Here is a 12,877-nt window from a genome sequence, read left to right on the forward strand (position 1 = left end):
CTTCCCACATGAAATGCAATTATTAACTTTGCCTGACATTGGTCCGAGGCAAGAAAAGTTTCCCCAACAGGGTACTTAGCTTTCAAGAAGACTTCGGCTGAAATATTTTCGTAAATCTCAGGAGCTGGCCGACCGGCACTTGCGAACTGCTTCTGCTTCGGGCACCGCGCGGCAAGAAAGACTGGAGAAGATGGCGCTGACTGCCTCTTTTATACCCCTGCCACACTGACGTCAGGGAAGAAGCGACGACAACCGACGCCGGACCTAGACTTTGGAATTCGGCCGACCGAGGACCCGCCTGACAGCAGGATAACCCATCTGTAATGACTGCAGCTGTATGCACGATGAACATCATCATCAACAATATCAAGCACAGGGGGGATAGCCAGGGGCCTGTGCCGAGGCAATAAAAGAAAGTCTCTGAGCCTTTTCTTGGATTCTGAATAATCCTGGCTCTCCCAATGGAAATGCTCCCTCATGGTGTGCAAGGTTTCCCCAAAAGAGTAATCCTCAGGCGGAGAGTCTGAAGGTATAGATTCTTCTGCATCAGAGTCCTCATAGGGAAGGAGAGAATATCCCTGATCTGAAGAGGAATCAGAGGAAATAGAAACCTGGTCAGAGGAGTCACAGTCAGCGTCTTGCCTAGGCCTTTTATCGGGGGGGTGGGGTGGGTGGGTGGGATGGGAACCCCTGATCAAAGTAATTAGGTCCTCGGCCATTTTAAGCATCTGTTTCTTTGGCATGGATGACTGTCCAGGAGAATGCTGTACTTGTTTCCTTGTCTTTAATGGTGTTTTTGACTTTGCCTTGGCTGCTGTAGTGGACTTGATAGTAAGCTGTGAAGGTCTGAAAACACCCTCAGAAGCTGATGCCTGCTCAGCGGCTCCGGACCCATCTGAGTGAATAGTTTTCGCAGGCCCAATATCTTGAGTTTCCAAAGGCCTAGGTGTCTCCATGTGGGAGTCGGATGCGGCCTGTGGCTCTGAGGTAGCGGGTGTCAGGGGCTGCAAAAGCACCTCACTTAGAACCGGCAACTGGCCTAGAAGAGGCTTTGTCGTCAGTTTTGGACCTTGGATGCCTGTCCTTTTCTTTCTCTTTGCATTTTTTATGAATTCCGGTCGTCGGTTGTTCCGACAACATTATGTAGTTAAATCTTCGGCCAAAGTAATTTAAAGCAAAATCAAACCGACGCTTAATAGTGCATTGGTTGAATCTAGCACAAAACCGACAACTAGCAACATCGTGGTCAGGGCCTAGGCAAGGAATACAGTAAGAGTGAAAATCCTTATGAGGTATTTGCTTCCCACAAGAAATACAACTGTTAACTTTTACTGACATCAGTCTGGAGCAAGAAAAAGTTTCCCCAATGGGGTACTTAGCTTTATTGAAGACTTCGGTTCTGAAATTCAATTTCGAAAATCTCAGAAGTCGGCTGACCGGCACTTGCGAACTGCTTTTGCTTCGGGCACCGCGCAGCAAGAAAGACTGAAGAAAATGGCGTGGCTGCATCTTTTATACCCCTGGCGTACTGACGTCAGGGAAGAGGCGAGAGCAACCGATGCCGGACCTAGACTTTGGAATTCTGGCCGACTGCGGGTAGCCTGCCAGCATGATAACCCAAGTGTAATGACTGCAATAGTGAAACACGATGAACATCTTTGTTCAGCAAGTTCCTTCTTGGTGGCTGCCACCATGACCACAGAATCTATGGGCACTTTGCACCCGAATTCCCTACCTACAGGTGGAACTAGAATCCGATCTGGTCTTTTGGGGATTGGCTCAACTGAGTCAGGCTCCTTCCACACCTGCCTAGAGATCAAGTCAATGAGCTCATCAGCAGGCAGAGTAAACCAGGAGGTAGACGGGCCAGCTCTAAAGGCCTCCAGGAATACAGATTTCTCTGGAGAAGGGTTATCGAAGGATCAACCAACCAACCATCTGCTTAAGGATCTCAACAATGTCTCTTAATGAGACGTCTTGAATAGTGATCTTTGGGACCCTTCCCCTTCATCAAAATCAGCATCTTCAGTGACAGACTCCTGAGGGGAGTTCAAGTGCATCCTCTTGCGTTTCCTCTTCCTAGGGACTTCCTCAGTAGATGCTCTGGTGAAGTGTTGGAAGATATTGTAACACCCTGATGGGTAGCCTGGAGACTTTGAGCTAGCTGCCCCTGGGGCACAGAATGATGTGTCTTAAGGTGCAGAGACATCTGGGATCCAGAGGAGCGACTGCCTTTCTTGCCAAAGCAGACAAAAGTATCTTCTACCATGTCAAAGGCAGAATGCCCCAGGGAGAAAGCAGCTGATGGATCCAAAAAGCCATGCAGTCGCAACATCGGCTCAGTCTGCCCCTAAGGCAATCCACCTGAGGCGGAGGTTAGAGCAGAGCTATTCAGAGCTGAGGCAACAAGAAGCATAGATGGCTCCAACAACTTCGAAGTCGACTCTAACACCTCTGATCCAACAAGGAAGCTACAGCTCAGAGTCATCTGGCTCTGAAACCATCAGAGCTGGAGCTCAGAGACTTCCTTGGAGCAGAAGATACAAATATCTTCTGATTCGATACCAGACAGTCCTGGCATATTCGAATCCAGGGACTCTGAAACAGATGGATGGATCAGAGAGGAAGCCGAGAGAGGTGGAGTAGTGTGAATTAGGGCTTCCTGACCCAAAGGGGTAAGAGCTGGAAGAGCTCTCATCTGTAGCTGTACAGACAGAAATCTCCTCATCATTCTGTCCACATCAGTTTCAATCAGACTTTTGGAAGAATGACAGGAAGTGATGGATGGGGAGGATTTATAGAAAACAACAGGATAAACTATTACAAACATAAAATTAAAAAAAATATATTTTATCCAATTGCTCGAGAGCTGAAGGCGACTACGTCTAATCACGAAAGTGGCAAATGAGTTTTGGGTATGTTAGGGGTTGGTTCATTATGGGTAAGTGAGGAGCTTGAGAGCTTTTTAGTGGCCACAGCTAAAGTAACATCCAACTCAGATCAGAGGATCAGATCCAAACCCAACAGTTGAGTTCAGAATAAAAATTGACCTCAGAAAGTATGGCTACACAGAGTTTTACATTAGAAATGTGGCATCTGTCCTCAAATGTATTTTAAAAAAGGCAGAAAAAAATCATTGCAGGACTCCACTAAAAATTGACTGGGCTGTACTTCCACAGTGAAATGTAATTCCTTTACAAATGCTACAAAGCTGTATTTCTCAAAAACAGTAGAACTAGAGTGCCTTGCAGACATGCACAAAATCTATATAAAATACTGAAATCGTCTTACCTTGTCAAGGTCATAAAGAAATCCCTAGGGAAAAAAAAAACATGTAAGTGTCAACTGTATTAAATTAATATTTTAAATTCAAATACATTTGTAATTGTTGAAATGTATCTACAAAGATGGCAAATGAATACCTTGTCCCAGGGTATCACTGAGCTTTGCTAACTTTATGATCTTAGGTTAAGAATGTTAAGAAATAGATAAATCCGGACAGAAAACATTCTCCAGTATCTGAAAAACAGCAAAACTGCAGACAAAACTATTAACTTTGAATTTCCCCCAGATTTTGGTTTCAACTTTATGGGTACCTATAACATGAGTGAAGATTTGCTCAATTCTGAATGACAGCTATCAGCATTATGCTTCCTTTTAACACAAGAAACTAAATCGCATCATAAACTATTAGGGCAGACACTGACAGTAGGGCACATTCTATTCTGCTTTGAATTGTTGAGGCTGCTTTTGACTGTAGTACATAGTCATTCAGATCTTCTAATGCACACTTGTCGCAGGTGAACCTCATAAGTCTACTTTCACTTCATGAAGATTTGCCTCTACCTTTCCCACTAAAGGCTGCAGATGTATGCTACCAAGAGATTTTGAAGATACCCTACTTGATGAGAGGTCAACTTTTATGTCATCCCACTGATTAATTATTTAATAAAGCTTACCCTCTCAGTTTTGGTATTTACATGACACTGCATCCCCTCTGACTAGCAGTTGTGTCACTCGCTTAGGAGGGCAGGCATACCTCTCAACTGTACAGATTTTTGCAGAATGTCCGGATTTTTTGCCTCACATTTTTTTGTCGGTTTCTCATAAAATTGTGTTTTTCTGTCAAATCAGTGGGAAAAATTGAGGGTTGAAGTCAGAAAAATAATGACAGATATTAGAGTTTCAGATATCATACCCTTCACAAATTTCATGCTAATGCAAAACCTGTTAGTCTATCAATTTTCTAAGTTTATAAGAGCAATATTTAGAAAGTCTTTTTGTCCCTCCATTATTTATGGCTTTGTCCAGATTTCTTGCTGTTAGAAGTTGAGAAGTACAGTGGATATAAAAAGCATACACACCCCTGTTAAAATGCCATGTTTGCGTGATATAAAAAAATGAGACAACAATAAATCATTTCAAAACTTTTCTCACCTTTAATGTGACGTATAACCTGTACAATTCAATTGAAAAACAAATATGTTAGGGGAAAAATACAAAAAATAAAAAAACGCACAATATGCTGGTTGCATAAGTGTATTGTTGTGTGTACACACCCTTAAACTAATACTTTGTTGAAGCACCTTTTGCTTTAATTACAGCATTCAGTCTTCTTGGGTACACACCTGCCATCAATTAAAGAGACTCTGATTAACTCCAAATAAAGTTCAGCTGTCCTAGTAGGATTTTCCTGACATTTACTCAGTTGCCTGCTACAGCAAAAGCCATGGTTCGCAGACAGTTTACAAAGCATCAAAGGGATCTCATTGAAAGGTATCAGTTGGGAGAAGGGCACAAAAAATGTCCACAACATTGGATATACCATGGAAAACAGCGAAGACAGTCATCAGAAAGTGGAGAAAACATGGGACAACAGTGATGTTGCAATTAACTGGACGTTCCTTTAAAACTGATGAAAAGACAAGATGAAAACTGGTCAGGGAGGCTGCTAAGAGACCTACAGCAACACTGAAGGAGCTTCAGGTATCTCTGGCAAGTACTGGTTGTGTACTACATATGACAACAATCTCCTGTATTCTCCATATGTCTGGGTTATGGGGTAGGGTTGCAATACGGAAGTCTTTTCTTACACAGAAAAACATTTAGGCCCTAGCTAAAATTTGCAAAACAATACATCAAGTCTCCTATTGGGAAAATGTGTTATGGTCTGATGAGACCAAGGTTGAACTTTTTGGCCACAATTCCAAAAGGTACGTTTGGCGCAAAAACAACACTTTGCATCACCAAAAGAACACCATCTCCACGGTGAAACATGGCAGTGGCAGTATCATGCTTTGGGGTTTCTTTTCTTCAGCTGGAACTGTGGTTTTAGTCAAGGTGGAGGGAATTATGAACAGTTCCAAATACCACTCACTTTTGGCCCAAAACCTTCAGGCATCTGCTCAAAAGCTGAAGAGGAATTTCACCTTTCAACATGACAATGACCCCAAGCATACATCTAAATCAACAAAAGAATTAAAATTAAAGTTTTGGAATGGCCCAGCCAAACCCTAGATCTAAATCCAACAGAAAATCTGTGGGGTGACCTGAAGAGGGCTGTGCACAAGAGATGCCCTCGCAATCTGACAGATTTGGAGTACTTTTGCAAGGAACAGTGAGAAAATATTGTCAAGTCAAGATATGCCATGCTGACAGACTCCTACCTAAGAAGACTGAATGCTGTAATTAAATCAAAAGGTGCTTCCACAGAGTATTAGTTTAAAGGTGTGCACACACAACAAAGTATTAGTTTAAGGGTGTGCACACTTATGCAATCAGCATATTGTACGTTTTTTATTTTTTATATTTTTCCCCTAACAAACTTGTTTTTTCAATTGAATTGTACAGGGTATAGGCCACATTAAATGTGGGAAAAGTTTTGAAATAATGTATCATGGTCTCATTTTTTTATATCACAAAAACCTGGCATTTTAACAGGGGTGTGTAAACTTTTTATATCCACTGTATGAGGGCAGACCAGGATGCCCCACACAGGAAGGAACCAGTTTAATCAGACAAATGAATTACACAACTGAAGTTTTAAGTTTTTATTAGTTTTTCAGAAATTTCTTCTCAACACTTAAGAAAACACTTAAGAAATAAAAAAAAAACAATTTTTAGTCTGTTGATTTATTGTGAATGTATTTTTTTTGCTTACCTTTCATTTTTAAAATTTCCATTTATTTTTACTGAGCAACAACAGATTTTTAAGTTTTAATGATTTTTCAATTTGTAAAATAATCACAATATTTACAGTCAGAGATTTGTTAACATAATAAATGAAAAAATGTCAACCAAACCTCACACACAAAAAATAAACAACTATTTCCAGGAGTGTCCATTAACCATCAAGTCAAATTATTTTAGCAACAATAGATTTTTGTTTGATACAGTATTAAGGCATTGGTTTGGGGTTCTTTGGAACCCTACTACATAAGGAAATGAGGAGAAATAACTGAAATATTGCATGTCAAGATAAGTAACTAGCTCCATGCTTACCAAGGCTGACGTTGCCAAAGAGAAATTGCTCTTGAAAGTTTTAGCGCTTCATATTCTTGGGGATGGGATCACAGAAGTGAAAGAGTACAATAATTTTTCATTTGGGACTTGAATCCAAGACCTCTACACAGAGCCATATCATGGTCAAATGGGGGCCCTAAGCAGGGTAATAGACCAGGGCCCCTCACCTCTCAGGCATTCCGGTGTACCGTGACTTGTCCCTCTCCCCAAATAACCATAAACACTGTTCAAAACTGTCAGCTTGCATGTTATTTTCTTCTTTACTTTGAAATGAAGACTGAGATCTAGATTTAAGCATTTAATTTATCCTTTGTTGAACAGCTCAATCACACTATGCTAGAAGCTTCTTTTCAAGGGAGAACCTTAAGGTATTTATACTACTAAGGGAATTTGGCTAGGGTATTGGGGTACTTCCTACTACTCTTTTTGACAGCTCAGGTGAATGTAAAAGATCTCACAGCACCTACCATCAATGCAGGCAGATGAGGCTTCAGTTTAAAATCTTATTTGAAGGATAACACAAGCAGGTGTGCAGCATCCCCCTTAAAGACCACTGCAGCGTCAGCAATCCATCTACATGATGTGGGAATAGAACTCAGCCTTCTTCACCAAAGGCAAGTTATGCTATATGGTGTGCTACTAACACTGCTTTCAACTTTTATAGCACAAACACTGATGGATATTTGCTGAACAAAACAGCTGCACACTGAAAACAGAATTAGCATGAGCAACAATAAACTTCTCTTGAAGCTCACATTCATTGAAAATGCATTAAGCTCACATTCATTCAAAATGTACAAGTGCATTTTAATTTTTTTAACATTTTTTTCCATTTATGGGTGGAACAAAATGTATGAACCAATAAATCATGAAAGTATCTACTTCAGAACATTTCAATCATCTCTAATGACTCTGAGTAGACACAAAAAGGAAAAATATTTGTAAATCACACCATGGCAAATGGTTCTTCAGAAATGAAAGTTAAGTACTCACCATAAAGATAGATCCGTGCTGTCTTCTTTTCATCTGGTTCAACATGTGGGTAGACAGATCCATCCAGATCTGACCTCGATACCTTGTGCCAAAGCTTTGGATCAGACAGCTCTGACTCCTTCCCTACCCACACTTCCCCTGTCCTGCTGGAAGTACCTCAAATCAAGTTTGCAGACTGACCATAAAAAGTTATTATAAGTATACCTATATAAAGATACATATCCATTTACACAGTAGGGCAAATAGAAAGGAATAAACACTAAAAGATGTACGAGATAAAAGAAGAACAGCCAGGGTCTGCATGACATCTGGCCACTTCCTAAAAGCAGAATAACAATTTGGTAGTGGGAAGACGGGAGTGGAGTTTAACGAGACAAAAAGAAGACAACAAAGATCTATTTTTAAGTGAAGTACATAACTTCCGTATCCAATCTTGTCTTTTTTTTCGTCTGATTCAACATGTGGGACAGATTCCCAAGCTACCCAACGGGTACCTGGGTGGTCTCAAGGAGGGACATTCCTGGGAATGGAAAACCAAAAGGTGTGCATCCTGTACTGTATATCTATTTTAAAATGAGGTACAAAGGTATGAGTTGCTGACGAAGTTGCTGCTGCACAAATGTCCCTTACAGGGACTCATTTAGCAAAAGCTGTGGAAGTTGCCATAGCCCTTGTAGAATGTGCTTTAGGCTTTGACTGGAGAGGCAAACTTAGTGAAAGATAGACAAAGGAAATGCAATTAGTTACCCTTCAGAGAGAGTAATCCCTTAGAAACAGACTGACCCCTTTCTTGGGCAAGGCTATGAACAATTAGTCTGAATTTCTGAAAGTCTTGGTACAATGGATGTAAAACCTGAGTTGTAATGTATGCAACATGTGTTCTCCTTTGTGAAACTGGGGAAGAGAACTGGTAAATCAATTTCCTGACTTAGAACTTGATTCAGAAGCCACTTCTGGAAGAAAGAAAGGAAGGGTTTGTTCTCAATGACTCACTGTCATTATGAAAGATCAGGATGGAAGCCTTGCATGAAAAGGTCTGTAGTTCTGATAACCGTTTGGCACAGGTGATGGTAACCAAAAATATAGTCTTCCAGGAAAGAAATTTGTACCTGTGGATGTTGCGAGTTCAAGGGGTTTTGAGTTAAGAATTTTAGCAAGATAGTGATGTCCCAGGGAGGGATGGGAACACGAACTGGAGGCCTCAATAAAAAGGTACTTTTTGAAAAGGCTCTGGAGATTTTGAGAGAAGCAATGGAATTGTGGCTGAAACTCAAATGAAAATTAGGTATGACTATAAACTGAACTTTAACTGCAGCATAACTAGAACTGGACATGAAAAGTTCCAAAAGGAATTCCAAGGATTTTTGGAGGTGGTGCTGAAAAAGGGTCTAAATTATTATTTGTCCTCAAAACAGAAAAATGTTTCCATTTACTCTTGTAAATCTTTTTTGTAGAATTCCTTTGACAGGATAAAATTATCCTCACTACTCAGCATGAAAGCCTGGCATCTCTGGCAATTGTGAGAACTGGAGAAACCATGCAGTTAGTTTTGGGGGCTGTAGGTCTGGGTACAGGCATCACAGAGGGGTGTTTGAGGAGATCCTGGAATGGATCCAGCACTCATGGTAGGTGAACTAAGTGAGCCCAAAAAGGGGGGGGGGGGGCAATGAGAATTTATTTTGGTCTTGCACTCTATTGCTTTCTGTATGAACTTGGGGGATGGGAGGAAAGGTGTAAAGGAGGGGGGGGGGGCAAAGATGGACAACATCTCTTGGTGACTGACCCTGTAGAAGGATGAGGGTAAAGTCTGCATTTGTTGTTTAGGTGAGAAGCAAGGAGGTCGCAGCAAGGATGTCCCCCAGTGGCTGAAGATCTTTGTTTCCACTGATATATTGACAGACCACTCATGAGGCAGTAATACTGTTCTGTTCAACTTGTCCGCTAGGCTGTTGGAAGCCCCAGGTATATGCATTGCCACTAGAAAGCGGTTTAAAGATATTGGTCATTGTCAGACCCTCAAGGCCTCTCACCAAAGGGTATGATCTGGTTCTACCCGATTTTCTGATGTACCAAACTAAAGCCTGCAACATAAGGAGGGCCGCTCTTAATTCTTGACATTGATGAGAGGTCTCGCCTCTGAAGGGGACTATATTTCCTTGTGCTGTTCTCTCTTCTAAATGGCCACCGACCCCCCCACACACACACACACACTCAAGAAGGGAGGCACCCATGGTCACTGTGGCTTTTGGTATTACAGGAGAAAAATATATACCCAGATTGACAGAATTAGAATCAGATATAATCCACCACTGGATATGGTTCTGGCAAACCTGCATGAGTCAAATTTTGTTGGTAGAGGGGATGAATTCTCTGGGACCACTGTACAGCTATTAGTCACAGCAGAACTCTGATGTGGTACCTGACTAATGGAAACATTATTATGGTAGAAGCCATTTGCCCTAGAAGTCTTAATATCAGTCGAGCCTGGGGTGTGGACAATTTATTACTTGAAGAGCAACTGATCCGACTGATTTAATCTACGTTGAAGGTAGATTTGTTATTTGACAAACAGTATCTATCTGGTAGCCTATGAATTCTATGCATGGAGTAGGCTGCAGCTTGCTCTTCTTCATGTTGATGGAAATACACAGGATAAACAATAGTTCTAGTAAGAGTGACTGGTGTGTTAAAAGTAGATCTCTTGAGATAGCAGCTAAAAGCCAGTCATCCAAATATGGGAAAACCTGGATCCCTTGAAGCCTGAAAAAGGCTGCCACCACTGCCATTATCTTGGTGAAAACCTTTTAGCTGGGGTGAGACCAAAAGAGAGCACTGTGAATTGGAAGCGACAGGATCCCAGTCAGAAAAGGAGAAATCTCCTAGACTGCTTCTGGATCGTTATGTGGCAGTAGGCATCATGGAGAGCTATAGAGCACATCCAGTTGTCCTTTCTGAGAAGAGGAAGAATGTACTATACTGTGACCATCCAGAATTTTGTCTGTTTTACAAACAGATTTAATTTGCTGAGAAATAAAACTGGTCTCAGGTCCCCTGCTTTTTTTGGAACTAAAACAACCCTCAAGTAGACTCTAGAGTCTAACTGATCTTGGGGAACCGAATGGGGAACTGAACTTCTGTTGCTGTGGATTCTAACTCACTGGGTGGAATGTTGGCAATCTTTCATTTTATTCTTAGGGTCTCTAAAAAGGGAATTGTGTAACCTCTGGAAATGATCCTTAGCATCCATGAATCTTGAGTTACGTATTGCCAGGCTAGAGGGTGTATGGAAAAGCATTCCCAGACTGCCTCCAGAGTGCAGCAGCCGGTCAAGCATTCAGGGACCCAGGAAAGGTTTCTCTGTGAATAGACCATGGAAACCTTGATTTTGCAGACTGCCTCTACCTCTGGGGAGATGTCCCGTGGAACTGACTTTACCTCTGTCTCTGGGAGGCCTGCCTCTCGAAGCATTATGGTAAAAGCCTTGAGATTGTTTTGAACTACATATTTCTTCCCCTTCTTTGATTCCTGCAGAAGAATCTCTGAGGGATTGAAGAACACCAAACAGCAGTCAAGGTCTTACTGTCCTCTGTACTTCTGCTAAGCTTGTCCTTGACTTTCAGTCCAAACAAAGCGGAACCACCATAACAGCATTCATGAAGGATGTTCTGAAACTTCCGGCAAAGTTGCGTCCAGATATTAAGATGCAATGTAATGCCAGTACCTGGCTGCACAGGCTGCACCATCTGCTACACTGGAAAGAAGTCTCATGGATATGTTCATAGTAGATTGTAGGGGTGACAACTGGGACTCCATAGTTATTTGGACATTCCTTTACTAAATCCCTCTGAAAACATGTCAAGTGAGCCATATAATTCAGTGTACAAATAAAGTGGCTGAAGCATATGCCCATTTCCCCAATCTGTCTAAAGCCCTGTTACGGAAATGAATAGAGAAACTATCTTCGGACAGTTCCTTTTTTTGTGGCTGCAGTTACCACCACGGCATCTACAGGAGGACCTTTAGCCCAGAAAGTACAGTTGTGCACACTTATCATAAATGTAGATGTTCGAGTACATTTACTGCTGCAGTTCTGACTTGTGGGATTTCCTGCTGTGGAAGCCCTTGGCCAGCCCGACTACCAGAGTAAAACTCTCTCCTCCTAAGGCTGGCGGACATCCTACCCAAACGTCAGTACACTTGGATATAAATGGAGCCAGCTGATGCCATGGCAACATTTTGTTTCTTGCCCCCTAGAAGGTAGGAACACCCAGGATGAACCACAAGCAAGGGACAAAGGTAGAAAAAAGGGGCCTGCAGGGTAAACCCCCAGGGGGTCCTCTGATTAGTGAAGAAGACAGAAGCAGATCACTTCTGTAAGCACAAAGGGGAAAAAGGGCGGGAAATAAGACTGTAACAGTGAATACACATGAACATCTACACTTATGGTAAGTGTACAAGGGTCTATATCACTTTATCGAAAAACCTGAATATTGAATAACTTTCTCGAACCCTATCCATCAAACTCTTAATCTATTGAACAATCGTTTAAGTTAAAATGTTCACAGGGAAAACAAGCAGTGGGACATCATCAGGAATTTGCCCTTTTCCCCACTGAAGTGAGATGTCAACAGCTAGGGCAGCCACTGTGGTGCAGCGGTTAGCGTTGCTGCCTCACAGCAAGAGGTTCTCCAGTTCGATCCTCGGCTGGGGTGCCTTCTGTGCAGAGTCTGCATGTCCTCCCTGTGGTCGCGTGGGTTTCCTCCGGGTGCTCTGATTTCCTCCCACATCCCAAAGACATGCTGTAGGTGGACTGGACACTCCAAATTGACCCTATGTGTGCCTTCTGTGGAAGGTTGGGCACTGGGCTGGCAACTCAACACCATAAAACTCCTCTGGCAATCATGAGCGGACAGATGCTCCACTGTGGTGACCCCTAACCGGGAAAAGCCGATAGAAGAAGAAGAACTGCAATATCAACAGCTGGTATATTTAGTTAAAGGTGTGTGGGGGGCACAGCTCCCCACCTGGGTGGGTTTTAAAATTTGTGCTTTTTGTGACACTCACTTGGTTAGCCAAGCATTTTTTCCCATTGGAATATTTTCATAAACAATCATTTGATGGCTTAAGAGTTTGACAGATAGGGTTGTACAAAAAGGTATTCGATGGTTAGGTTTTTCGATAAAGTGATACAGACCCGTGTATGCAACTGTACTATGTTCTTCGTGTTTCAATGTTACAGTCCTGACTTGTGGGATGATTCCAAAAGCTGAAGAGAGGACAGAAGGTAGATTATGGAGAAGAGAGGATGCCCTGCAAGATGGCAGTGGCAAATCTTGCTCTAGACTTGGAGAAGGCTGATAAG

General features: G+C 42.1%; 1 protein-coding gene across 11 annotated transcripts in view; it reads right to left on the minus strand.

Annotated features, from left to right (window-relative positions):
• The window catches only part of RIPOR1 (RHO family interacting cell polarization regulator 1), a 2,621,322-nt gene that overhangs the window by 1,205,001 nt on the left and 1,403,444 nt on the right, over positions 1–12,877 (minus strand). For all 11 annotated transcript variants that reach the window (XM_044058659.1, XM_044058658.1, XM_044058663.1 and 8 more), the window contains one exon: positions 3,292–3,315. In XM_044058659.1, the coding sequence (XP_043914594.1) occupies positions 3,292–3,315 (24 nt within the window). The remainder of the gene's footprint in view (positions 1–3,291; positions 3,316–12,877) is intronic.

This window comes from Protopterus annectens, chromosome 16.part0, assembly GCF_019279795.1.
Source record: "Protopterus annectens isolate FY-2018-M chromosome 16.part0, PAN1.0, whole genome shotgun sequence".
NCBI classification, from domain to species: domain Eukaryota; kingdom Metazoa; phylum Chordata; order Ceratodontiformes; family Protopteridae; genus Protopterus; species Protopterus annectens.